The 27,869-nt window shown below is 46.3% G+C and overlaps 2 protein-coding genes across 3 annotated transcripts in view; one reads left to right on the top strand and one right to left on the bottom strand.

The window, feature by feature from the left end:
* Nucleotides 1-27,869, top strand: part of eipr1 (EARP complex and GARP complex interacting protein 1) — a 42,674-nt gene that overhangs the window by 5,347 nt on the left and 9,458 nt on the right. For both annotated transcript variants that reach the window (XM_084674341.1, XM_084674349.1), the window contains exons 5-6: nucleotides 4,142-4,241; nucleotides 22,893-23,029. In XM_084674341.1, the coding sequence (XP_084530467.1) occupies nucleotides 4,142-4,241; nucleotides 22,893-23,029 (237 nt within the window). The remainder of the gene's footprint in view (nucleotides 1-4,141; nucleotides 4,242-22,892; nucleotides 23,030-27,869) is intronic.
* Nucleotides 9,353-18,866, bottom strand: LOC146299592 (uncharacterized). The gene has a single exon (XM_084674328.1). The coding sequence runs from the start codon at nucleotides 18,864-18,866 to the stop codon at nucleotides 10,851-10,853; it is 8,016 nt and encodes a 2,671-aa protein (XP_084530454.1). The 3' UTR covers nucleotides 9,353-10,850.

The following is a 27,869-nucleotide window of genomic DNA, read 5'->3' as shown; positions in this document are numbered from 1 at the left end:
CTTCTTTGTTATCTCCTGCTGATACCGTCTCTTCCTTTCCTCCGCTCGCTCTCTCCCTCTATTCACGTATCTGTCTCTCTCTCTCTCTCTTTCTCTCCCTCCCTATTTCTCTCATTCCTGCCATCTCTCTCTCTCTCTATAGGACTGAGCATGGAGTCTGGGGGCACATCTCGGTGTTTTGTAAATAAGTGTCTGCTGTCCCCCACACCTCAGTCAGTGCTGCCTCGTCCATGCTCAGCCAGGCTCCACTGTTACAGTCCTGTACAGCCGTGTCCCACTGTCAAGCTGCACAGTTTGGTCCATGGAAATCCTGCCTGCTCCCCATTTTAGAGCTCTGTTCATCGGCTTCCTCATTTGTGCCGGATTTCATGTGTGTATGTGTGTACGTGTGTGGGATATATGTGTGTGTGTGTGTACCCGTGCATGGACGTGTGTACTTGTGTGTGTGTGTGTGTGTGTGTGTGTGTATGAGTGTACTTGTGTGTGTGATTGTTTGTCATGGGGCTGGCATGGTTCCGAGGGCAGATCAGGTGGAGCCCTGGGGTGGAGATTGATGGTTGGGCTGTCTGCAGCCTCCCCATCCTGCCTCTGAGATCCAACCCACTCAAGGGCGTGTGTGTGTGTGTGTGTTTGTGTGTGTGTGTGTGCGTGTGCGCTATCTGTTTGTGATGTGAGGTTTGTAGCCTGTGCTTTGTAGTATTGGCTGTGTGAGATGGATGGCTCTGGTCTGGTGCCCACCTCGTCCATCTTCTCCAGGCTCCAGCCCCCACTCTCTCTGACAACACTGGCAGGGAGCACAGCACCAGCAGGTGTGTGTGTGTGTGTGTGTGTGTGTGTGTGTGTGTGTGTGTGTGTGTGTGTGTGTGTGTGTGTGTGTGTGTGTGTGTGTGTGTGTGTGTGTGTGTGTGTGTGTGTGTGTGTGTGTGTGTGTGTGTGTGTGTGAAAGATGACTTTGATCTTAGTATGAGAGTATGAATGAAAGTGAATAATGGCCTATATGGTACCTATTGGTAGACTATGTATAAAAGATACTACCGGTAATTGTGTGTGTGTGTGTGTGTTCGTGCGTGTGTGTGTACCAGCTGGAGATTGCTTTTGTGTGTCTTTGTTTGTTGTCACATGTTCAGTTGTGTGCAAAGTCCCAATCCTTTTGTGCGCCCACTATATTAATCATTTTTTTTAAACGACCCCCCAAAAAATACGATTTTCTTCTGCTTCCAAAATCCCTTTGTGTTTGGAAGGGCCAGTATGTGAGACAGTGCCCTGTTAGTCCCTTTGTGTTTGGAAGGGCCAGTATGTGAGACAGTGCCCTGTTAGTCCCTTTGTGTTTGGAAGGGCCAGTATGTGAGACAGTGCCCTGTTAGTCCCTTTGTGTTTGGAAGGGCCAGTATGTGAGACAGTGCCCTGTTAGTCCCTTTGTGTTTGGAAGGGCCAGTATGTGAGACAGTGCCCTGTTAGTCCCTTTGTGTTTGGAAGGGCCAGTATGTGAGACAGTGTCCTGTTAGTCCCTTTGTGTTTGGAAGGGCCAGTATGTGAGACAGTGTCCTGTTAGTCCCTTTGTGTTTGGAAGGGCCAGTATGTGAGACAGTGCCCTGTTAGTCCCTTTGTGTTTGGAAGGGCCAGTATGTGAGACAGTGCCCTGTTAGTCCCTTTGTGTTTGGAAGGGCCAGTATGTGAGACAGTGTCCTGTTAGTCCCTTTGTGTTTGGAAGGGCCAGTATGTGAGACAGTGCCCTGTTAGTCCCTTTGTGTTTGGAAGGGCCAGTATGTGAGACAGTGCCCTGTTAGTCCCTTTGTGTTTGGAAGGGCCAGTATGTGAGACAGTGTCCTGTTAGTCCCTTTGTGTTTGGAAGGGCCAGTATGTGAGACAGTGCCCTGTTAGTCCCTTTGTGTTTGGAAGGGCCAGTATGTGAGACAGTGCCCTGTTAGTCCCTTTGTGTTTGGAAGGGCCAGTATGTGAGACAGTGCCCTGTTAGTCCCTTTGTGTTTGGAAGGGCCAGTATGTGAGACAGTGTCCTGTTAGGAGGCATCCCTCTCATGGAACAGTACACACAACAGAAAGAGAATGCCTTGAAACAATTTTCTCTCTGTGGCGCTTGTGTTTTTTTTCTTTTCTCCACCTACTTTGGGGGTGGGGGGTGTAGAGAGGCGCCTTGTTTCGATTGGAAGCCGAGCGCATTGAGAGAATCGATTCCCATTGCGCGATTCGGGCCAATCAGGTCTCTGTGGAGCACCCAGGAGGGATTGTGAAGGCTCAACTGGCAACCGCTTCTAATCTCCACGGCAGGGTGTGACAGTGGCAGGTGTAAAGTGTGTGTTTTTTTTTTTTTTTTTTGTATACTTGTGTGTGTGTCTTTTGTGTGTTTGTGTCTTGGCGATCACAGGGTGTGTTTTGCAATGGGAGGGTGGGAGGGGCTGGATCAGTGGAGCCCTATGGGAGGCCAGACTCAGTCAGATGTAGGCCAGTCAATAGCAACAGCAACGTGAGGGGCTGGGGAGACCTGTCTACAAACACCTCGAGAATTGGACACGTTAACTCTGCATGGGTGATTTGAACCTATTCACACACATGCGCGCAAACACACACACACACACATACAACCATAGCACGCTTATGCTTTCGAATGGTCTATTTTCATCTCTTTGTCCTATTATTTTTAAGTATTAGTATTTTTACCTGCCCCTCACTCTTTCCCTCTTTTGTCTCGTTCACTCTATACTGTACAGTCATCTTCCTCCCTAAATCTCCAACCCATCTCTTAAAGTAAATCATTTGCCCCATAATCCACTACTGCACCACCTCCAACCTTCATTTTTTCCTCAATTCCCCAAAGAAGCTCAATCAAATATCAGTGTTTTTTTTTTCTCTCTGCACATGCCGTTCAGAATGCTTTTCCAAGCCTTGGCTGTTCTTCTCCAATTCCAAGTGAATGCGAAGCCAAACACGGGGATAATCGATTGGACCACAGAAAATGGGAGGAGCTGTCGTGTCTCCCCAATGGGGGCGAAGATATATGGGCCCCTAAAACCCCCAGCTCCCTGGGTGTATTTGCATACAGGCCTCTAACCAGACGCAGCACAATAGCAAGTTCATTGGGTGGCTCAAGGTCAAAAGCGCATAAGTTATGGGGTTTAATGGCGTCATAACGCATGCATATTGGAAGTCGCCGACTCTTTTCTCTCTCCCCCTCACTCTCTCCATCCCTCCGTTACACTCTCTCTCTTTCTCTTTCTCTTTTCTTTCTTTCTCTCTCTCTCTCTCTCTCGCTCTCTCTGTCTCTCTTTGTTGCATGAATGAATTGAAAGTGTTGACAAGGTGACGTGAAAAAGTGAATATTGTTCAGTATGAATCGAGCCGTGTCTATGTGAAAGAGGGCGAGAGACAGAGGGAAATGGGAGACTAGATAGATGTGGAGTAATAGATGGATGAAGAGAAAGGCAGGATTAGAGATGTGGGGATACTGCAGTATCTCCTCCCCCAGGATTGAAATGAGGTACAGTTTGTGTGTGTGTCACGCCTATGACTCCCTGCACCTTGAGAGAGCAGTAAAAACTGTCCCTCACCGACCACGGATTTACAACTCCTATAAACACTTCTCTCGTCATCCCTCCCTTTTTCCCCTTCCCTCCTCTCCCTTAAAAGTTTTGATGCATATTACAGGCTTAGACTGAACAATATGACTTCAACTCTTCAATCTCAACATGAATGAAGGTTGTATTGGCAATTTACATTTAGTCATTTAGCAGACGCTCTTATCCAGAGTGACTTATAGTAAGTACAGGGACATTCCCCGAGGCAAGTAGGGTGAAGTGACTTGCCCAAGGACACAACGTTTTTGCACGGTCGGGATTTGAACCGGCAACCTTCTGATTAATAGCCCGATTCCCTTTCCGCTCAGCCATCTGACTCCCCACATTAGTCATAGTTGTCTCATTGATCAAATTCCCCAGGCTAATGACATCACTTCCTTTACCAGCCAATTTCCACTGACAGGAATCAGAAACTGGGTAGCTACATGACAATACTTGACAACATTGGGGTGTGTGTCTACGGGCACGAGCGCGCGCGTGTGCAGGCGTCTGTGTGTGGCGTGTTGCTTTAGTAAGTAAATCCACCACTGTCTTGTTTTCCTGTGCTGCAGTGTCATCTGGGAGCCGATGGGCGACGGCAAGCGTGTGATCTCCCTGGCTGATAACCACGCTCTGCTGTGGGACCTTCAGGAAAGTTCCACCCAGGCCACGGTAAGATGCTCTTGCACACAAACACACACACACGCCAGCACACACACTGGTAGCCTGCAGTCAAGCCTTACATATGAGCTCTGACTTAGCGACATGTTCTCCATCTCTCTCCCACACACACACAAACACACACACACACACACAGACTGTATTGCGCTGTAGCCAAGTGTCATTATTTGATAACCACCCTATCTTCTGGTCTTATCACACATGCACACCTTCCCTTACCGGTCTCGCCGAGATCAACCTTTACCATTCCCAAGACTTACGCGCAAACTCACACACACATACTGTTATTGGCCAAGTTTCAACCAGCCAGCCATTTTTGTCAATTCACCGGGTCACAGAGAGGGCCTCTGTTGCAGTGTCTTGAAAACGTTCACCAACTAACCGTTATGTTCATGTTTATGTTTGAACATAGAGTTAGACGGGTTGTTTGGAAACGCAAGACTTCTTCCTTTCTGTGTTCCCTCTGTTTGTCTCTCCTGACCACTACAGCACCTCTGCATTTTCAATGCTCGTGGTTATAGAGAGGACATTTAGACTGCACGCGTGCATGTGTGTGGTCAGTTAATGTTCCATTAGCCGCTAGCTAGCCGCAGTCATGAATAATGGGGACAGTGGTCATTAGTAATTAATGCTTTCGAAGGGGGATTGGCACAGGGCAGCCAGGTCACAGTCCCTGTAGGACATAACCCCAGACTTGACATTTGTGAGAGATATTGTGTGCGTGTGTGTGTGTGTGTGTGTGTGTGTGTGCGCGCGCGCGTACGTGTTTGCCCACTAAGGCAAACCTGTGAAAAATCACTACTGTCTCCGAGGTCTTATCGGGCACACACATATTTGCAAACATGGCTGTTACACGTACTTACTTGCCAATGCAAGTGTGTGCACTTGCGTGGGTGCGTTTGACTGTGCATCCATGAATATGAATCTCTGTATCCATCTGATGTGTTTGTGTAGATGTACGCATGTCTCTTGCTGTCTTGCATTTGATTGAGTTCACAGCTAGGAATATTTGCAATCCGGGTGTCTGTCAAACATCTGCGTGCGTGTGACTGTGTGTTTGCGTGTGGATGTGGAGGTCTCCCCCAAGCGTATTGCTGCCCCCTTGCCCCTGTGCAGTGACACCAGTGTCAGCCTGGTCTGAGGAGCTGGGAGCTATCGAGTGACGGAGTCTACCCTGGGCACAGCAGCCATTAAAAATGGAGTGAGAGCACAGGGGTGAACAAGGGAGGGGAGGGGAGGCATGGGCAGAAGGGGAAGGAGGAAGGGCAGGGAGAGGGGACGGAGGGATAGTGGAAGGAGGAGAGATCGAGAGTGATTGGGCTTAGAGGAGGGAGAGATGGATGAGAGAGCGAGAGAAGGAGAGGAAGAGAGAGAGAGAGAGAGAGAGAGAGAGAGAGAGAGAGAGAGAGAGAGCTGTGCGGTGCCTGGCAGCCAAGACGGATTCCTTCAGTGCTGATGAGAATGCTAATCCTCTTCTCTCGATCCCTCTCCACACCTCTCCCTCCCTCCTTCCTTCCTACATCTGCTCCCTCCATCCCTCCATCCCAAGAGCTCGTGCTGATGTGTTCATCTCAGGCCTGTCCAGCTGCAGCATGGATTTGTCTGTCTCAGGGGTCCGGGATGGATTAAGTGTGTGTGTGTGTTTGTGTGTGAGAGAGAGAAAGAGAGAAAGAGAGTGAGTGTGTGTGTGTGTGTGTGTACGCGGCTCATCAATTAGAAACGCTGCCGGATTTGAGTGAGAACATCTCCTCCGGCTCACAGCACACCCACACACTTCATCCTGCCTGTCTACACACACACACACACACACACTCACTAACCAGTGGATCCGTTTATCTGTCAGGTGGAGTCTTAAAGGTCACATGACAAGGCCTCAAATACAGGCCTAATACCATATTTGAAGTCTCTTTCCCAAAACTCAGCCTTGTTGCATGATTAAAGCCACTGCGGGCAGTCCCACAATGAGCTTTCCTCAAGGCGCGCTGTTTCTGTGTCTGTAGCTTGGAATAATAATGAGGAGGAGAGAGGCGGCACCATGCGCTAATGTTTACAATGGATGTATCGCAATGGCTTGTAGCCCTGTAGCTGTAAGATGCCTCGAGTTTGCCTTTGCTCATCTGATCACCCTGGTTGGCAGAGGTGCACACTCAGTCATTTCAATGTGGGGAAAGGCGGATATCGCGCGCACCATAACACCAACAGCAGAACGGTTATCCAAATAACAAAGAAGTGTACAGCACTCGCGTTACAGCATGTGTATTCACACACATACTCGATGATATCTACCTTTACATTAGCGACAGGAACTCAGCTGTTAGCTGCAGAGCTAATGTTACAGCCACATTATAAGGGTAGCAAGCTAGGTAACCATATACAGTAAAGTAGCAAAATGATATAGCGTTAGTTAACTTACTTGTCCGAGGTTTTTAGCCGGACCAAGGAGAGTTAGTACTGATCCAGAATTTAATTTCATCGAGGCCAGCTTTGTATTAGCTCAAGTTGAGGAAACAGTCGTGGCTGAAATGTTTGGTGCAGACATACAAAACTTTGGGAAGTTGTGTCAGGACATTTCCAGAGAAAATAAAACTAAGACACTGGGTCTTCAGAGGCTCGGATGAAGGAACTGTAAAAAGTATTTTGTTTTCTGGGCGGGCCAGATTCTCTGGGCGAGCAAAGCAGAGAGAGGGGAGGTAACCTTCCTCCTTGTGACGTCACAAGGAGAGGATTTTCAAACCGAGTGTTTGAGCATTTTCTCTAAGGCGGAGAAGAGTACCCAGGGCTTGGGTCACACCTATCGACATTTCTAGCCACTGGGGGACTAAAGGCTACGGACGGATAGATTTTGTTCACCCTGGGATCTGCGACGGTGACCCCTTCATCCTCTGCCAGGAACCGGGTTACCATGGATGACAAACTCTCCCTCTATGCCCACATTGCTGTGGTGTCCCGGTCGTGTAGATTCACCCTCAGGAGATACCTGTCTGAGCACTCCAACCAGCTGCTAGTCCAAGCTCTGGTCCTCTCCAATTTGAACTACTGCAACTCGTTGCTCGCTGGTCTCCCAGCATGCGCAACCTGCCCTCTTCAGAGGATTCAGAACGCAGCGGCCCGCCTGGTCTACAATCTACCCAGACGCTCCCATGTTACTCCGCTCCTCATCTCTCTCCACTGGCTACCCATCAACGCCCGTATCAGATTCAAGACCCTGGTACTGACCTTCCGAGCAGTGAACGGGACTGCACCCGACTACATCAAGTCTCTCCTGCAGCCTTACATCCCCACCTGTCACCTACGGTCTTCTTCAGACAACCGCCTGGTGGTCCCACCGCTCAAGACCGCCCGGTCCCAACACAAGCTCTTCTCCTGCTTGGCCCCCCAAAGGTGGAATCAACTTTCCACCTCCATCAGGGACACTGACTGTGTCCCCACCTTCAAGAAAAAGCTCAAGACGCACTTGGAGTACAACGGCACTTAGGAATGCTTGATTGGACCTGATGTTAGTTTCCTCCAGGATCACAATGACTCTTATTGAGAGACCTGTTGCTCTTGCAGGTTACTTATAACTAAGTTAACTCTTGAACTCTTGTACTCACTGTGAAATATTTTACTGTTGATTATTCTTCTACAGGTACAGTCTTGCATTTGTTGGGGTTCATGTTGTTTTAATTTATAACTTGTATAACTGCATGCTCTTATGGGTCTTCCCTTTGGCACTTGTTTAGTTTTTCACAATGTATGCTTCATGTTTTGGCTGCTTGCAATGTTTGGGACTACCTCGTTGTTATGATCAGTGACCTATGCTCTTTTGTAAAGCTCTCTCTTGGAAGTCGCTTTGGATAAAAGCGTCTGCTAAATGTATAAATGTAAATATGAATGGTACTCCGTAGGCTGTGGGTGCTGAAAACAATTCACCGCCAGAAAAGTAGGTGGCACAACGTTTTTTTGTCAAAGATTACCTTAGAGAAACTGTCTTTGTGTGGAAGTCGACATCGAGTGTTTACTATATTTACCTAGCAAGTCGGAGCAAACTTTCAAATTAGCCGTTTCAACAACAAAATACGCACATTTTCAGCAAATACACTGCCCATTTCTCGTCACATTTTAATTCAGATGCTGATTACGGATACCCCCTTGGCTGTACTGTAATGTACTGTTTAGCTGAAATATGAATCGTAAACATGTACAGCAATGGCGGTCAAATGATTTGTCTGTTTGTCCTGTTTATCACGGCAACCCCGCCCTGACCCAAGCAGTTCTTAATACTGACCAATCACAGCCAAGGGGGTATCCGTAACTATCCAAAATTACATAGGATATTTAGAAAATTCAGGAGGTGCACGTCAAGCTCTCCGGGGCTCTCGGAGAGCTCAGAGAGGGCGTTCCCATGTGTCTGTTTTTTGGAAAACGGAGAAGCATATATCGACCTTAAGTTTACCATGGTACCTTTTTAAACCTGCAGTATAACCAGTTTATCTTTAAAACCTGATGTATGGGTTTACCGGTGTGCCCTTAAACTAGACATGTGCTGCACGGGTTAACCAGAGTGCCTTTACACTAGTCATATGCTGTATGGGTTTGCTAGTGTATTTGGTAGCCTTTTACAGATATGATACAATAATAAATGGGTAGTATTATGGTAATAAGTGAATAGTATTGTAGTAATAAGTACACTATTAGTATACTTATGAGCGTAGATCATCGTATTGTGGCAACACACTTTACAGAAGTATAAAAATGGTTGTTGTCAAGAGTGCAAATACAGTGAAACACAGTACAGTAAAAAAAATACTGTACCTCTACTACGGCCTCTTCCTTGTCCTCGTCCAAGTCCTTGCTGAAGTTGTTGGTGGCAGCCTCATTGATCCATGCTTGGTATCAACTTCAATCTATTGACCTCTTTTATAGGTGGAGAACTACTTGATTAATTGTGCACAGAGAGTTCACACAATCCATCTGTTGTGTTCACAGAGAGTTCACGGGTAATCTGGAACATTGGGTAATGTGAGACACCTAAACTCGAGTGTTTTCTTACTTGCTATGACAATGTCTAGTCTACAGAACTTTGACTCTAGGTTCAGGCAGGAGCACTCAGTAGTGTTGTTTACTTGACACTTTATTTCACACGACACAATACATTATTGTAATATTTGATTTGGCATATAGTTGTGCTCGCAGCGGCTCCCTGCCGCACACAACGGAGACTAGGTCTCCTGAGACACCGTCTCGACATCCGGGCAGAGAGCAGCGAACACATTCCCCCTGAGAAAGAAGAAAAAAGAAGGACCAGAAGGATGGAGGCCGGGGAGGCGGGGGCCGCAGGACACCGAGAGCGTCTGTGTCGCACTAGCAATGCAAGTGTCAGGATCCCTGCTACATACCCCGCCCTATTAGGAGGGTGTGCCCTGACTCGTGATGACGAGTGGCTAGCAACACGCTAGGTCTCGCGTCCCCTGCATGAACCAGCTCCGCTTGATTTAGCATGGATGGCATGTGACTGAAATCACAAAATGTGATTGGTGTGGTGTCACAGAAAGGGTCAGGGCACTAGTTTATCAGGAAGCACTGCTGAGAAAATGCATGCAAAAAATTTCCCAGATTACCCGAAATCATCATATCTCGACTAAGCACCTTAAGACTTATTATCACAATACTACCCACTTATTACCACAATACTACCCACATATTACCACAATACTACCCAAAGCTGCTCTATGAACACGTGGCTCTACTAAATTTACCACTCATGGGCAGCACTAGGGAGGGTCTAGCAGGTGCTTCAGCACTCCCAAGAAAGACCAAAGCACCCCGATAGCACCCCCAAATATATTGCTCATTTATTAATAGTATTCAGGCCCGGGTGGCCATCGGGAGAAAAGGGGAGAATTTCCGGTGGGCCGCTCTGCCCGCTCATAAATTGGGCCAGCAGATCGCCTGCTTTCTCTTAGTTTTTCACACACCGAATAAAACAATTTGTGTTACGTTTGTTAAGTTACTGTGTGACTGATAAGTAAGCTAATAGGCTACACTAGGTTTGAATCAAAATACGCGCATTATCAGACCGTGCATTAAAAAGTGCAGTTTTCAGGTGTCACGCACGCTCTCTTTCTTATTGTTGTGGAGGGAGTTAGCAAGATTAAGCTGATGCGAAAATAATAAAATGGATGGGGAAAAGATACCAGGAGGAACTGTAAAAGCCAAGTAAAAAATTAAAGGTCACTTAATAATATGTTCCTGCAAGGGTGGGAAAAATGTGTTTTATCAAAAGCCCTGAATCTTTCAGGTAAAAATTTGGGTTGTAGTTTCTGAAAAATATAGTTCTAACAATATGAGTCCAAGGTAATGTTTATTTTACATAAAACAGATTACAAAAATCTCGATTGTGCGCTATGCACGCTTGCATTTATGTGAAGTTCCAATGTCACCTCACATCAAAACCTTGACTAGGTTCGGGTTAAGCCCCAAATGTTCAACGTATGGCTCGGCCCCTGGTGGGGATGGGCTGGTTTTGACCATTACATTCCCGGGCTGAAAATGGGTCCTACTCCAGCCCTGATAGTATTTCTATATATGTATAATTGCGCAGCTCCCCTTGTCAATGATCTAGCACCCCCACAGCACCTGAGAGACTTGGATCCTGTGTTGATCGTTTTGATCATTATAGCCCTGTTTGATGATCCAATCTTTAAGGGTGTTGAGATGAACAGTTGTCATGACATTCTTGTCTTGAAGCAGTTTGAACCATTTCTTTACCATCTTTTCTGAATGGTGCTGGTAACTCTTTTGAAAAATCTCAAGCCTGGTTCTACTCATTTGGTTGTTCTGGAAGTTTTTGACGTTATTCGTAGTACTTAACATGACTCTGGGCATTGCACCTAGGATGGTCAGTTTGAAGGTGCCAACAACATCATCCCTGCTTATTGCACTAGCTACACTATTCCTGAAGGCTTTTGATTTTGTACTAGGAAACTCACGATGTACTTCTTCAGGCACGTAAACGGTAGGAAGATGACGGCCATGAGATTTCTTCACACGAGGGATAAGATTGCTATCCAGAGGAGAGGACTTTGTTGCTACTTCAAGCATGGCTTCAGCTAGTTTGCTGTTCTGGTTAAATTGTTTAGCTACCAATATACTATTCACTGGTGGCTGGTGATCTGCATTGATGAACTGTCCAATACCATTGTTTTTTATTGCATATTGTTTCCACTTTCTGTATGAACTGACTTTTCCAACTTCGTTCTGGAGCTTCTGTATGCTTTCTTTAATAGCCTTTTTTGGTTTTGCAGCTCCCTCTGCCATGTACCAGTCTCCTTCTCTGATTCCCTCTGTCCACTCTTTGCGCTTGATGAAAGGCTCCCATTGGTGTGGGTGTTTCAGGAGGGTGTCGGCCTCCACAGATCGTAAGCGGTCTGCTTCCAAAGCGATCTCCTCATCACCGGCTTCTGGTTTCTTGCCCCGCGCAAAAGCGTGAAACAGGCAGCTCTTGCCTCCGCTGGTTACCCTCATTGTCTGATTATTGATGCGCACATCGTAATGGCCGTCAGGGTACCGGTCACTCCTTGGTCTGTAGATCAGTGTGACAGTTTGACTAGCAGGTTTAGTGCTTGGGTTTAGCTCCTGCATTTTGACAAGCTTGCCATGGTTGTCTTGTGTCAGGACCACAACCTTCGTACCAGTTGTTTCTGACAGGACTCTGATATCGAGAATGGTGCCTGCTGTTGTTGGGTTCCTGATATTCTCAGCATGTAACTGTGTGTGTTTACCTGACTCTCCTGCACGTTTTTGTTTAGAATTCAGGTCTACTGGCATGTTTGCAATGTATCTGTTGTTTTGTCCGGCTTTGAGTTTCTCCTCTGTTCTGTCACTCTTTAAGCCTGTTCTTACATAATGGCCAATGATGCCATTTACTTTGCCTTGCACACGAGATATAAGGTGACTGGAGAACTTCTGTTGGAACACTTCTACCAATGCATCGGCTAATGAAGCACTGATGGAGTTACCTAAATCCCGCTTGAATTCATTCAGTATCTCTGTTTCTGAAATAGACAGCTCATTTTCTCTCACTCTCTCTGACAAACCTTTTTCTGTTTTAAATGTGTTCAGCTCTTCATGAAGGTTTGAGAAAAACTTGTCTGAGAGGCTGAGCACTGTACTGATGGCATCTGCTGCCAGTGACGTCATATGGATGGCTTGGATGGCGGTCAGAATTGCCAGTGTTTTGCCTGTGGCCTCTGATTTAGCCCTGTCAATCACTGTGGAGAGGGATGAGTTGAGCTTGTTCTGCCAGCTGAGGTCTGCGTAGAATGGCTGTAATGCAGTGTTGGTTAACTCTCCGAAAATGGCCAGAAGTTTGCTCTTTCTATTCTTGTCCTGCAGGAGATCAGGTCCTTGTTGTTTATCTTCAAGGTGTGAAAGTATAATGGAGTCTACTAATGCAGCCAAGGGCTCTTTTTCCAAGTTGGATTTCACAGCATCAACAATTCCATTTTTCACTGCATTTTTGATACGATTTAGTATGTCTGTCAGTAATAACTTTTCTGCCCATCCAAATCCATAGATAATAATTTCTTTTACCATTGTTTTTGCAGTGTGTTTTACTGTATTCTTCATATTCATCTTTGCAACAACACTAAGGCCATCTTTAGTCTGTCTAGAGAGAAACTTTGGCATTGACTTAAGTTTGCCAAATCCCTTCATCAACAGTTTAGAAGCTTTGTAGCCCTTTGCAACCAGTTTTCCAACACCAAACCCAATGATAGATATACCAATAGAAATGGATTTTTCTATAGCCCACGATTTCCAGCTAAATTCTCCTGTCACCATGGACTCGATGCCGGAGATGCAGTCTGATATTCCTTCGACGATCAGCCCCATGCCGACTTGAGCTAATGCTCCAAACGTAAATGTAGTGAGCAGTGTACCTCCAATTATCTGCAGAAGTCCGAGAGAGAACACCAGCAGAGCTTCCCATGGGAAACGGGGTGCCTCTTCCACAGAGAAGACGTATTGCAGACCTCGACTGTACAGATTGTAGGCCTCCACTTGGAGGTCTTCATCAGCACTTGACACCAGGGAGAACATGGGTGCTTTTTTGGCTATGGCATCTCTCCCTCTTTCTTTTATCTCCTCCAGCTTTTTGATAGCCTCACTAATGTTTTTATCGAAGCAACTGAACATGCTGCACTTGGTTATTAGTTGTTTTTCGAGGCTGGTTGGGTTACTGTTGGCTGAGTCAGCAGAGGACATTTTTACCAACTGCAGGCAGACCATGCATTCCTCACTGAGGTACGTCAGAGACATTTGTGCTTTCCTTAGATCATCTATGGCCTTATTGATGTAATCTCCCTTCTGCTGCTTTATAGTGCAGTAAGCATGACTGTAAAAAGCTATGGCTGCCCAACTCTCATCTTTTTCCATAGCTTTTTCAAATAGCCTGGTGCTGGAATCCCACTGTTTTTTACCCAGTGCAATATTCCCAAACTTGATGTAGTGGTAAATGTTAGAGCATGGTGAAGTCTGACTTTGAGATTGACTTTTTGCCAAAGACAAATCAGCTTTCAAGCTCTTTTGCAATTCAGTTCTTTTCAACTGATCAATTTCTTCTGATTTAGTTTGCAGCCAAATCCCCCAGAACTCATTCATGATGGCAACAACAGCACTTTCCTCATCTCCATCTGTGTTCTCGTAAATGTCTCGCAGAGTTTTGCAGTGCTCTGAAAACAGGTCCTCCCGCAGTTCCATCTCAGTGACATCGTTCATCATGTCACTTATTTTTTCTGTTGCAAGTCTATGCCTTGTTTTCTTTGCCTCCTCCAGAGAAGACACTTTCCTGAAGGACTCCTGTAGATGATCAGTGGTCATGACTACCTGAGCAGATCCAGGTTTGCCTTTGCGTGCAGTTCGGCCAAATGCTTGGAGTTCCACTCTTGAGTTCTCAGAAAGGAAGGAGAGGACCACAAATAACCCCCCATTGTTGTTCACCTGTTTGGAGACCTTTATGTTTGTGCCACGCCCAGCCAGGTTTGTGGCAACAATTACATCACCGGGTAGCAGTTCTTTATCTATTTTGCTCAAACTGTCTTTGTCACTGCGGCAGTAGAGAAGGATTTCACCTGGGACGATGCTTTTCAGGTCCTCATAGACCTCTTTGGCTCTGTTGATAGTTTCACATATCACCAAGGATGCTCTTCCCGCTCTGTATGGAACTCGGGTTATTTCAGCCATAACCACACGTTTTATTTCAGATTTCCACTCTGCAGTTGAAGTCTTCAGAGTACCTTTGACTTCAAATAATTTCCTTCGGTTGAAGGTTGGAATTTTGCAGGCCATCATATTTGGATATAGGTCCTGCAAAAACAGTAATTCGGTTTCACTCCCAAGTGTCCCTGTTGTTCCATATATTTTTCCATGGTATTTTTCAAAAAAGGAAATGTTAGAAATGTAGTTTGTCACTGTTGAAATTGTGCTCATTTGTATTTGATGTTTAATCTCAACAAATTGCTGTAGACCATCACCCCATTTCTTACTCAGTTCTACAATACCAGTGGATCGGAAGTCCACTGGACAGACACTGTCATTTTCTACAACATACTCCTTTCCTTGCGTTAGTCTCATTGCCAGAAAGGCATTCTGAACCCACACTGACACTTTCTTCTCTACCAGATTTCTCAGGAATCCAGGTATGCTGATTTTGTCTTTATTATTTGGACATGGGGTGTACTGACACTTCTCTGAGATTAATTCAGCAATTGGCTCGATGAGAATTTCTTCAGAATCATAGAGAGCACAACACAAGCCTTCTTCCAAAACCAGAAATTTAAGGTCTGGAATGTCCTGGTTGTTGTTTGTACTGGTCTTTCTAAGACAGAGCAGTCCATTGTCATCTAATGTGAATACAGTAAAACCATAGGGGACATAGTGCTCCATTTCTCGAAAGACATCTACCACTGCGTCCTGACTCACTGTTTTCAGTTTCTTGAAAAGTTCATCTTTTTCACTTTTGAAGATATCCTCTGTAAATCCTTTTGGCACAATCTCGGATTCTTCAGCGATACTTAAAATGTCCATGGGGTCATTCATTTCAGTTCCTTCTGTGTCCATTGAGTCAAATATGGCCTTGAAGAATGAAGCAGCTGGACCTTGTACGAATGTCTGGTGTCCTGTTGACAGGAGGCCATACTGGCTGACATGGCCCCAGATCATGGCCAGAATAATGTTCAGGTGCTGCATGGAGACCATGGGGCTGGAGAGGTAGGTCAGTTGCACTCCCTGATCCAGCAGCAGTGAGTCCACTTCATCAATTATGATGCACTGATAGCTGCGATCAGGCCTCACATCCTTCATCTCAAATATCTGGCGAAGGTGATCTGCAGCAAAGGCTTCAATTGTTCCGTAGACCACGTCCTTCCGGTAGCATTCTTTTCTGTCTTCATCTTTGCTTTTATTTGTGTTTGTGTCAGCCGTGATGCCAAAGTATGAGTAGAAGTCGGTCCATTCCTGTGAATCTCTTTCACATAACACAGAAGAGCTGGACACCACGTCGACTTTCTCTCCCCTAAGTACATGCAGAACTGCAAACATTGCTATGACGCAAGACTTCCCTTCTCCCGTTCCCATTTCCAGGAGTTTTCCGTTGTCAGACAAGGCCAATAGGCACCAGCTTATCATTTGAGTGGCTCTGGGCCACCACTTTCCTTCAGACACGCGCAGGTGTACAGCATTGCATAAGACTGCCAGGATCTCCTGGAGGTCTTGTGTGTCTGTGCTATGACTCAGACTCCTAGCTTGATGTACATCTGTGTGGTTTTTGATTTCACCAGATTCAATCAGGTTTGTCACAGTCTTGACTATACAGTATGATTTCTCCAGTGCTTGCTCATCAATGTTTTTCATCTGCCGTATTTCATCAAAAAGACAGTCAATGCTTTTTATTTTCTCATCTCTGAAGCTCTTTTCTAAATAGCGGATCGGATTCTCTGTTTCAGATGAGTTCAACAGCTTAAGGAGAGACTGGCTGTTCTCATCGGTCCACTCAGAAGACACCTGGTATGTTTCCACCAGATGTAAAATCTTCATGATGGAAACACAGTTACCATGGTAAAAGTGGTCAATTAATGCTACAAGGAGGTTTAAGGCTTCTTCTGGTGACCAAAGGTGTTGTCCTACAAGATTTGACACCATCTGGAAAATTTCTTTGGTTTGATCTTTTGAGCCTTCGGACTGCACTGCACAGGCAAATAAAATCTCCAGACAGAATTTGCCTGCCTTGTTTTCTTCATGTTCTGTTCCTCCACAAGACTTTTTTAGGAGATTCTCAAGAAAGGTTAGAACGTAGACCTCATTAGAAGGTAGTTCTTTTCCAGTAAGTGTCTGTAAGATGGTTATGATTTTATTGTCAGCGTCTGTGCGTTTGTTTAGGTTAGTCTGGAGCAGCTGAAAAAGAGCCTTAATAAACCTGTGTCTCAGTTCCCTATCCTCACTGTGGAAATTACCCATGAAGCTTTGCAAGATCTCTGCAGCAAACATCAGGGCATCATTTTCCTTGAGCCTTGAAAGTTCCAGATTATGGGAAGCGCTGAGACTTCTTTCATCAATGATGAATCCTCGGCTGAGGTTAGGGTTCCCTGTTTCCATCATCTGTAAGCCATATTGAAAGTAATCAGAGACAAACTCATCCATTGTACCATACACAATGTCTGCTTCATAGACATCCCTCTGTGATGCGTCAGTTTCCTTCTTATTTGTGTTGAAAGAAATTCCCAGGTGCTTGTAGAAGTCAGACCACTCCTCAGTTAGCGCGTGTGAGTGAATGTCAGAGCTCAGCACAATGTCCAGTTTGTTTCCCATGCAGACTTGTGTGGCTGCAAACATGGCTATGACACAGGGGTCCTCTTCCACACCAACCAGTTCTGGCGCTTCACTCTTCTCAGTCAGTACCAACACACACCACCTCAGCATCTGCTGTACGGTGGGCCACCAGCCTTTTGTGTCAAAAACGGCTTTGCAGAGCTGAGACAGAGTTTTTTGGATGTCATCTGCGTTCAGGTTTGGCCATTTCAAGGAATCTTTCATGAACGGTTCATCTTTTGGGGCAATTTCAGAATATTGTAGGACACCAGTGGTAATGTTTTTAATCATATCAACGACAGAGTCATCCAAACTCTTTAACGTCTTTAATTCTGCTAGAGCTGAATCTAGACTACTCTCATCTTGCTTTCTAAGAGTCTTTCGGAAATCTAGTTGTAATCTCTCAGAACCACAGAAGTCCAGAACCTGGATGAGAGAGCGCCCGAAGTAATCTGTCCACTCTGGTGATATGTCATACACGTGTACCAACGTGAGCACTTCAGTTATGACAGCATCCTCTGCATATTTCTCTGACAGCGCTTTGAGCACAGTCAATACCTCTGCTGGGGTCCACTGGTTTGTTTGCACAAGTGTGAGGAGCATCTCAGTGGATTCTGTGTGGCTTTCCTTGCCATTTAGATGTGTTAGCGTGAGCAGGAGAAACTTCAAGCACTGGATTTCCATCTGTAAAATGGACACAGAGACTCTTCCAATCACATCCTGTAGTGATGATGTGAGGGTGCCGAGAAACTCTACAAGAAAGAGATCCTCAGTGGAAAGATCCTCCTTGGCCCAACGTTTGGCTATGAGAGCCGCATTACTGTCACAGCTTCCATGGCCAGTGAAGAAGTGCATCAGGTTCAGATACAGGGCTTGAGTCAGCAGGAAACTCTCAAAAACATTACATGCTGATTGGCTGATGGACCCCACCAGGGACTGCACATGATTGGATGTGATTTGCAGGGAAAGTCCCTCAGATATCTCCAGAGACAGCGCACACAGCTCGGTGATGAACACTTGAGTGTGCTGCAGAGTGCTCAGCGATGGAGGAGCACTGATCCATTCATCAAACAGAAGTTTGTCCAGGACTGACAAGATGTTCCCCAGCTGATCAGCAGTCAGCTCAGCGAGACTGAGCTTTGAAACAGGGATGCTACATTTTGAAGAGAGGGTTTCTAAAAGCTCATCCCTGTCACTGCCTAAATCATAGTTTGCATTAAGCTCATTCAGATGGCTTATTAGAACATGTTTCTTGGACCTGTGCTCCTCTGAAACGTTGCCGGTCAGTTGTGTCTCATACTGCTCTCGAGCTTTCTGGTGTGATTCTTCCAGTCTTTGATTCAGTTCTTCTCGTCTCTTCTTCTCTTCAGCCTCTCTTGCCCTTTTCTGTTCTTCTTTCATCTTTCGCTCCTCTTCTCTTCTCCTCTCCTCCTCCCTCCGTCTCTCCTCTTCTCTTCTCCTCTCCTCCTCCCTCCGTCTCTCCTCTTCTCTTCGTCTCTCCTCTCTCTGTCGCTCCTCCTCTCTTTTCTGCTCCTCCTCTCTCCGTCTCCTGTCCTCTGCTGGCTTGTTAAAGCAACGTTCACACTCGTAGAAATTATTGTGGCCAATGGGCCTGTAGTATTCTCCTCCGTTGAAAACATGTACATGCCGCCCATGAATAGTACTTTGGTGTAAATCTGAGAAGGAACGGCAAGGAGGAAGGACTATATCGCACTTACAGCATCTCAGCCGGTCGCCCATGTTGCTCTCTGATGGTACGGCGTTCCCCATATTTAACGGATCCTTCAGTAGCTAAGCAGTGATGTTCAGGGGCAACCTGAGTTTTCCTGAGAGATGAAAAAGACAAAAAGATACAATTTAATGCTTGTAAATTCACCCACTTGTATCTGGGCAACCATACATACATTTTGTTATGTGACCCTAAATTCAGTTTGCATTCTTTGTTTTCATCCTGCTGGGGAAAAAAGAACCATGTAGATGAAGTTGGCATATCAGGTTGGAATTCGTCCCTTGTGTGTTTAAAAGTGGGGACTTGCGTGTGGTTTATCTGGAACCTGCGTAGTCAGCCTCTCCTCCAATCAGTCACTGTAACTGTAGCCTGATGTCGCCTCAAGTACGCCCCCTAACAAGTCACCTACCAACGGTCTCTCTTCTCTCCCTGATCCCCGTGGAGAGTAATCCCTCTTTTCTCACCTGCAGATGCAACAAACTCTTTGTGTTATTGCAGTCAAGAGTACAATGACCAAAAGTCAAGAGTAAAACAGATGGTGTGAGACTGGGACCAGTTGAGTGTACAAGGGCGGGGCAGCTTGTGGTAAGCCACCAGGTAGAACCTGCTGACTCCTAAAGACATACCAGCAGAAGGGTGACAGAGAGGACAATAACAAAACGCTTCAGTAAACGTCACGTTCCCATAATCACACATTCCTTTAATATCTTTGGTCTAATCTGAGCTCTGAACCTCTTTAGAAGAGGACTAGGAATGCAAACAAGAAAAAGTCAGTCGGAAGAAAACTGATTTGGGAGTCAGTGGCAATTGTGCCAGGGGTTAAATATTTCTCGAGTCATTCTTTTTAACAAATACCACACACACACAGCACACACTCAAATACCACAAAAACACAGATACCTTAAACAGTAATAGAAAATGCACTTGACTAACACACACACATACAATCAGATCAACTTAGATTAAGGCCAGGTCTATCAATATTTCAGTAATTGCAGGTTATATTTTAATTATTCTGTAGACAATAACCTTTTAAGTAAACATTTTTTCAGATTTTTTTTTTTTAAACATTAAGATACTAAAAGGACACAAACAATGTTAAGACTATGGGTAATTCATTCAATTCATTAAGAGAGGGGCAAAAGCACAGCCGGAGCGTGTTAAACAGGAGCACATTGCCATTGCACGTAACCACACAAGGAATCACCATCACTGGACAACACAAACATGAAGCACAGTTCGTTGTCTATGATAGATCTCTTTCACACTGGAACCTTTTTATCTCTGTGCTTCTGGGCAAGTCTAAAATGCCAGGGTTAATCCCCCAGAGTTGGGGCTCAGGGTTATTCCAGTTGGGAGGGCTCCAGGGTTGAGCCAGTGTGGATGGGGTTGAGAAAGCTATAAGGCCATTTGGCTCGAACCATAATGTAACAAGCCTAATATTCCTTATACCTTGAACTATAAAAAGTTTAGATTACTATGAACTATTTTCCACCACATTGTGTTAGTAATTATAGTTTAATGTATTATAGTTGATATTATAGTATGATATTATATTATAGTATTATTATATTATAGTATTATAGTATAATTATAGGTATAATTAGTTATAATTATAGTTATAATGATAGTTTAAAGTTAAATTATATTATTATATTAGTATTTGATTGGTCATCAGTATCCTTTGAACATGATGTAACATTCTGTTACATTCTAACCTTTTGTTCTCTTTGCGTCTTGATTAGTGCAGCATGGGACTCCGTACGATAGAGAACTACAAGGAGAGAGGCCTCCTTACTCCATACGATAGAGAACTACAAGGAGAGAGGCTTCCTTACACCATACGATAGAGAACTACAAGGAGAGAGGCCTCCTTACTCCATACGATAGAGAACTACAAGGAGAGAGGCCTCCTTACTCCATACGATAGAGAACTACAAGGAGAGAGGCTTCCTTACACCATACGATAGAGAACTACAAGGAGAGAGGCTTCCTTACACCATACGATAGAGAACTACAAGGAGAGAGGCTTCCTTACACCATACGATAGAGAACTACAAGGAGAGAGGCTTCCTTACACCATACGATAGAGAACTACAAGGAGAGAGGCTTCCTTACACCATACGATAGAGAACTACAAGGAGAGAGGCCTCCTTACTCCATACGATAGAGAACTACAAGGAGAGAGGCTTCCTTACACCATACGATAGAGAACTACAAGGAGAGAGGCTTCCTTACACCATACGATAGAGAACTACAAGGAGAGAGGCTTCCTTACACCATACGATAGAGAACTACAAGGAGAGAGGCTTCCTTACACCATACGATAGAGAACTACAAGGAGAGAGGCTTCCTTACACCATACGATAGAGAACTACAAGGAGAGAGGCTTCCTTACACCATACGATAGAGAACTACAAGGAGAGAGGCTTCCTTACACCATACGATAGAGAACTACAAGGAGAGAGGCTTCCTTACACCATACGATAGAGAACTACAAGGAGAGAGGCCTCCTTACACCATACGATAGAGAACTACAAGGAGAGAGGCCTCCTTACACCATACGATAGAGAACTACAAGGAGAGAGGCTTCCTTACACCATACGATAGAGAACTACAAGGAGAGAGGCCTCCTTACTCCATACGATAGAGAACTACAAGGAGAGAGGCTTCCTTACACCATACGATAGAGAACTACAAGGAGAGAGGCTTCCTTACACCATACGATAGAGAACTACAAGGAGAGAGGCTTCCTTACACCATACGATAGAGAACTACAAGGAGAGAGGCTTCCTTACACCATACGATAGAGAACTACAAGGAGAGAGGCTTCCTTACTCCATACGATAGAGAACTACAAGGAGAGAGGCCTCCTTACACCATACGATAGAGAACTACAAGGAGAGAGGCTTCCTTACACCATACGATAGAGAACTAGAAAGGCTCTCGGACAGCGGAGGCATCCAAATTCCGTATCTCGCAACGTTTGTGAAAGTACATTCTGATTCTCTCCAAAATGTAATGGGTTCATTCTTGGCCAATGCTACACCTTTCCACCATGTTGGATGAAAATGAGGCTGATAGTTCGTTGAGTAACAGACAAACAGCTAAACTGCACTAAAAACCTAACCTCATCACAGAGGTAAATGCATAAACACCTTTGCAGAGGTGACACTGATGGTCCCAAAAGACTTTCCATGATGGTCAATTAGTAAGGAAAAACCCACCTGTGTCTGTGCTGAAGTCTCATCTGCTTGTTCCCATAATCACACACATTCCTTAAATCTCTCTAGGCTGATTTATGCTCTGAACCTCTGCAGTAGGAAGAAGTCTGAACCAGGAAGAAGTGAGCCGGGTCAAACTGGTTTGAGAGGGCGTGGTTATTGTGAAGGGTTGAATATTTATCTTTTTAATAAATGCCACAAACACACAGAACACGACCATGACAAAAGGAGTCAGATGGCTGAGCGGAGTGAGTCGGGCTATTAAATGTCAATGACAGTTCGATGTTTGTGAATGTGAACACACATTCACACACAGACACACACACTAACATTACATTCACACACACGTACACACACACACACTTGCATTACATTCACACACACGTACACACACACACACTTACATTACATTCACACGTACACACACACACTTACGTTACATTCACACGCACTCACTCAAATACCACAAACATACGCATGCACGCACACACATACACACACACACTCAAATACCAGGAGGGGGAGGGGGAGGGGGTGGCCTAGGGAGCAAGTAGAGTCTTAACTCTGGGGAGGAATTCCCTCAAGGGCTCTGGTCATTATGCCAGTATGCCGAACATGTGTCGTATGCGTGTTGGTGTGTGTGTGTCCAACAAATATTACATTTTACCCTCAGTTATCAAAAGACAGTCAAATAGCTACAGTACAAAGTTTTTGGCAGAGACTTTTGTACACTATTTTGCGTTGTATCTACATACATTTGCCCGCAGAACTTAGTGTATTTACAACATAAAACAGTATTTATGTGTGTCATATTTCCTGTTTGTGAAACCTTGGCCTCCTCAGATGTCCAGCAGTGCCACCCTAGAGGGCAAAGGTCAGCTCAAGTTCACCTCTGGGAAGTGGAGCCCACATCACAACTGCACTCAACTGGCCACCGCTAACGACACAGCCATACGTGGCTGGGACCTGCGCACCATGAGGTGAGCTACGCTGGCCAAACCAGGCTCCTGTCAAACAATAACGTTCAGAAAAGGTTGCCGAATGGCCTTCCGTGTATTTACAACCAATGGGGGTCAGCTACATTCACTAACCACGCAAATAATGTGTTTCTTTGTGTTAACCCCTGAGGAATGATTCCAGCTACATTCACACAACATACTTTATTTAAAAGATGCACTGCCGGAATTGGAAAGTCTCCTAGTTCAACGCGTTTGTGTTAGGGGGCTCACTGCCTCCGTTCATGATCCGCAGCAGCAGCATCTGCATGGCTAAGGCTGGACAGCCATGTCTTCTCATCGGCCCTGATAATGACGAATTAACACCATCTCTCCACTATCTCCACTATCACTCTGCATCCGTGTGTGTGTGCTCACGCACCTGCCGAGTGTGTGAGAGATAAAGAGACTGACTGTGCCTTCGAGAGAGAGGGGGGGGGGGGGGAGAGGGAGGGAGGGAGGGAGGGAGGGAGGGAGGGAGGGAGGGAGGGAGGGAGGGAGGGAGGGAGGGAGGGAGGGAGGGAGGGAGGGAGGGAGGGAGGGAGGGAGGGAGGGAGGGAGGGAGGGAGGGAGAGGGGGCGAGAGAAACTGAGAAAGGAGAATGGCAAACAGGGAGGATGAGAGAGAGTGGGAAAGAGAGGGGTAGAGAGAGAGAGGTGATGGAGTGAGGTCAGGCCGTGTGTGTGTGTGGGCTCCGCTGGAAGAATAATAATCACCTCTGCATCGATTGCTCCGATAACGTGCCAGAGACAGAGAGAGAGAGAGAGAGAGAGGGATGGGGGGATGGGTGGAATAAAAGAGGGAGACAGACATTTTGAGGAACGAGACTGTACGAAGGGAGGGTTTTAGAAATATATAGCAACGGACGAGAAAGAGGGGTGATTTCCACTCATTGTGTTCTACCTGCACAACATTTCCTGACACGTCGATAGTGTCGTTGTCATAGAAACAAATGATGGCTTCAGAGTGTCGTATTAGTGCTGGACTCGTGTGCTGCCTCCTAGCCGGCTGTGGATGCCAAGGACACGGACGCGCTCGTGTGTACATGTGGAAGACACGGCGTCGCATGGCTCCTTGGATTCATGTCTGTGTGCCTGTGTGGGTGTCCTTGTGCATTTTTGTGTGCGTGGGTGGGTGTGTGTGGGGTGGGGGGGTGGGGGGGGGGGGTGGGGGTGTGGGGGTGTGTTTGTGTTGAAGCAACTACTGTGCCACAAATCGTGTGGGTGTGCGGTGTCCATGTGAGTATGTGTGTCCAGTTGGTGCGGCAGCTGTGTGACGGCAGCCTCTCAGCATGCTCCAATGCTTCCTCAGACGTCCTCTGAGGTGTCTGCTCCTCTCTCTCTCTCTCTCTCTCTCTCTCTCTCTCTCTCTCTCTCTCTCTCTTTCTCTCTCTCTTCCTCCCTTCTTCCCTGGCTTGGGCTGAAGCTCTGGCTCGTCACAGTGTGCGCCAGCCCCAACAGGCCTGCCTCAGTCAGAAACATTGGGAACGGGACAGGCAGAGAGAGGCGGGTTGCGAGACGGGGAACGTGCGAGGTTGCGTCGTGTCGGCACCATCTACAGTACTGCCCGAAAAAGTCAAACAAAGACATCACTGGGGACACGGAACGACATATAATACTCCAAAACTGTCGCATGGAATTTAAATGTGTGCAATATTTACACCAGCAAGCCTGTCTTTGTGATATTTGAATAAGTTGTAATCAAATACTTTTTTTGTTGTTTTTCTGTTTTTCAACACCCACAACAGCTGTCCAATCCCTGTTGTGAAATACATGGGTCCATTAGTCTGTGGGAAGGTGCTAATGTTCTCGAATGTTTTTCAAAATAGGGTCAGACAGACATAACATATGAGTAACCAAGAAAGAAATAGCTAAAGAAAGCCCCAATGCAGCCTGAGAGACAGTAGTGTCAGTCAGTGTTGAGAGGCAGTGTGTTTGTGGTGCGAGCTGTGTATCTGGGCAGTAACACAAGGCTGCTGGAAGCTCCAAATGATATCAGGCCAGCTAACGGGAACAGAACCGCGAAGGCACATGTGCGTGTGTTCGTGTGTTTGTGCGTTCTGATGGTGGCCTGTCACTGGGAATGTTCCCTGGGTGCATCACTCCTGAACCCCAGTTTTGTCTAACGCACACACAGTTTGTATTTCACTCTCAAATACACACGCACATGCATACAAATTCTGCCTGCTCTGGCCTGCTCCAACCACATGCGCTGCAGGCACCATACAACAATTTAGTAGAACACTCCGCAGTAAAGTTTTTCGAACTAGCGTGTGTGTGTGTGTACTTAGTTTTTTGCTCATCTGCGTTATCTGTGTGTTTAAGTTTGTGTGTGTGTGTGGGGGGGGGGTCCAATATGGGGTGTGTACACGTGTGTATTGTTTGTGTCTGTTTGTTCATGCAACCAAGCATGTGTGTGTCCTGGTTAAGCATCAATTATATCCCCTGTGGCATTTAGTCCTTTAAAAGAGAGGAGGAGAGTAGAGACAGAGTAGAGACAATAGAAAGATTGAGAAAGTAGAGAAAACGATACCACAGAGTGACGGATGTCAGTCTCCTTCATGTTCCTGGGTTACAAGACAGCTTCGTGTCTGGTACATTCCACCCAGCAAAGGGAGCTTTATTATTTTTGAATAAATCCATAGCCTTAATATCCCATACTTCATTTTCTTATATGATAGAGTTTCAGTATATTTGAAGAAATTAAAAAAAGTGCTGGTTGTCCTTTCTTATGTTAACTTTGGCTTCCTGATAGCCACAAGATCAGTGTTATCTCTGGTCATATTAACCAGGAGACAATATTGGGGTGATTTTAGGAAGCTTCATACAAGGCCATGTACTTTGATTGTTTTAGAATCGTCTGAGGGTTGAATATGATTTCTGATTATTATCACCCCAGGACAGTTGAAAGGTTAGGAAACTTGACTGTCAATCTCCCTTGACCTTTTCACTGTCGATATCTCTTGATATGGTGAAGTTAGTGTGAAAACTACAGACTCCAGTTTATATTATGTATTGATAGACATATTTGTTGATATAAAATGTGTACAGCAGGTTTAGCCAATGATATTACTTGGCTGTGCCCATGAAGTTCACAGTTTGATCAAATACCTTGCTTTCTACACATCCATCCCCCATCCGCATCACCTCATCTGATAGCCAGCCAGGCCTTATTTTTAAGAAGTAATGACATTATTTTTCCCATTCACTTTTTTGTGCTCCCCCTTGCCCCCCCCCTCACACACACACACACCACAGCAGTTGTCATAGAAACTGTAGACCTGTGTTTTGTTCCGTTCCCGTGTGTGTGTCAGTCTATACCAAAAAACGAACCAACAAAGCAGTACATCACCCAGACTGGCTGACCTGGGGGTGTTTGGTTTCGTGTGTATACGTCGTCCAGTCTCCATCTGTGTGGCCACATCTCCAAGTGTGGCCACATCTGGATGTGTGTGTGTGTGTGATATCTGTGTGAGTCTGCAGTGGGCCTCCCCCCCCTCCCCCCACTGGAACACGGTGTGTGTGTGATGCCCCTCGCCGGCTCGTGCGGAAGGCTGACTTTCAGATTTGCTAGCCTGTGTGTCTGCTGGCTTAGATCAGGTTGGCCTATAATCCCCCGGCTTTCTGTCAGTGCTGCAGTGTCTCTACCTCGGACGGCCAGCGTTCACATAGGCAGACAGCAGGGAGAGCGGGGGGGGGGGGGGGGGGGGGGGGGGGGCGCACGGGGGGAAACTAACCTCATTTCCTGCTCCATTTCCTCCGAGTGCATCCTATTCCGTGGAGGGACAGAGTTTAGGACCCTCCCTCTCCTCGGCCAGGGGTCACGGTGGCTACCTGGGTGTCGATGGAGGAGAGGGCAAGGCGTCAGCAGGATAGCAGGGGAAATGTGTAGAAAGACACACACACACACGCACACAAACACTTCACGGTATACGCACACTGACCAAACACATTCTCCCTCTTCAAACACCCGGGCAATATGAAATCGGACTTGGAGATGGCCAAAACGGTCGGTGCCAGCACATCTGAGCGTGTAGTTGGGCATCATAGCACTGACGACACCCATGACTCGAGTAGCCTCTGCACACACACACTTCTACCGTCGACCGTCCTTTCCTTTTGTTCCCTCAGTCTTGACACTGAGACGACAGGATACACGTGGGCGAGTGAGCGTCCAGGCTAGACTGGAATCCTGACCTAATTGAAGACTCCTCCTCCCGCCCGCCCCCCCCCCCCCCCTCCCCAGGTCCTTTTTCTGTACCTCCCTTTTAATGAGATTTTTAATTAGCATGTTAATTGCATAATGAGATCAGTGGGTGGGTACGGAGGATGTGTGCTCGAGGAAGGAGAATGAGAAGGGAGCGCTACGAAGAGAGGAAGAGGAAGAGGGAGTGTCCTTCTCGGTCGACACAGACGAGCGGCGAGAGCCCCACGCGAGAGTTTCCGCCACACCAACGGCAACGTCGTCTCCGTTTCCGTGGCCAGACGCTTAGTCCGCGGCAGTGGGCTGCCCCCAAGGTCTTGTGTGGTGCCGTTTCTCCCGATGAGCCAGCCGGCTTTTCTAGAACGGCCAATGAAGTGTGGCCTTCATGTGTGGCAGCATGGAGAAGAGGTTCTCTCTGATGGCTGGCCGCAACGTTGCACCACGGTTGCCCGCAGTCTCGCTCTCGGAAAATGTCTCTCTTCCCAACTCTACTCTTGATCCTCCACTGCTCTCTCTAAACACCCTCCTCCTCGCCCCTCCTTTCTTACCCTTTTTCCTCTCTCCCCGCCCTCCTCCCCTGTCTCTCCTCCGCTCATGTATTTCATCCTCCTCTCTTCCCTTC

The sequence above is a fragment of the Hypomesus nipponensis genome, chromosome 3 (assembly GCF_054491055.1).
Source record: "Hypomesus nipponensis isolate SF chromosome 3, ASM5449105v1, whole genome shotgun sequence".
NCBI classification, from domain to species: Eukaryota; Metazoa; Chordata; class Actinopteri; order Osmeriformes; family Osmeridae; genus Hypomesus; species Hypomesus nipponensis.
This window is presented reverse-complemented; position numbering and strand designations above follow the sequence as displayed.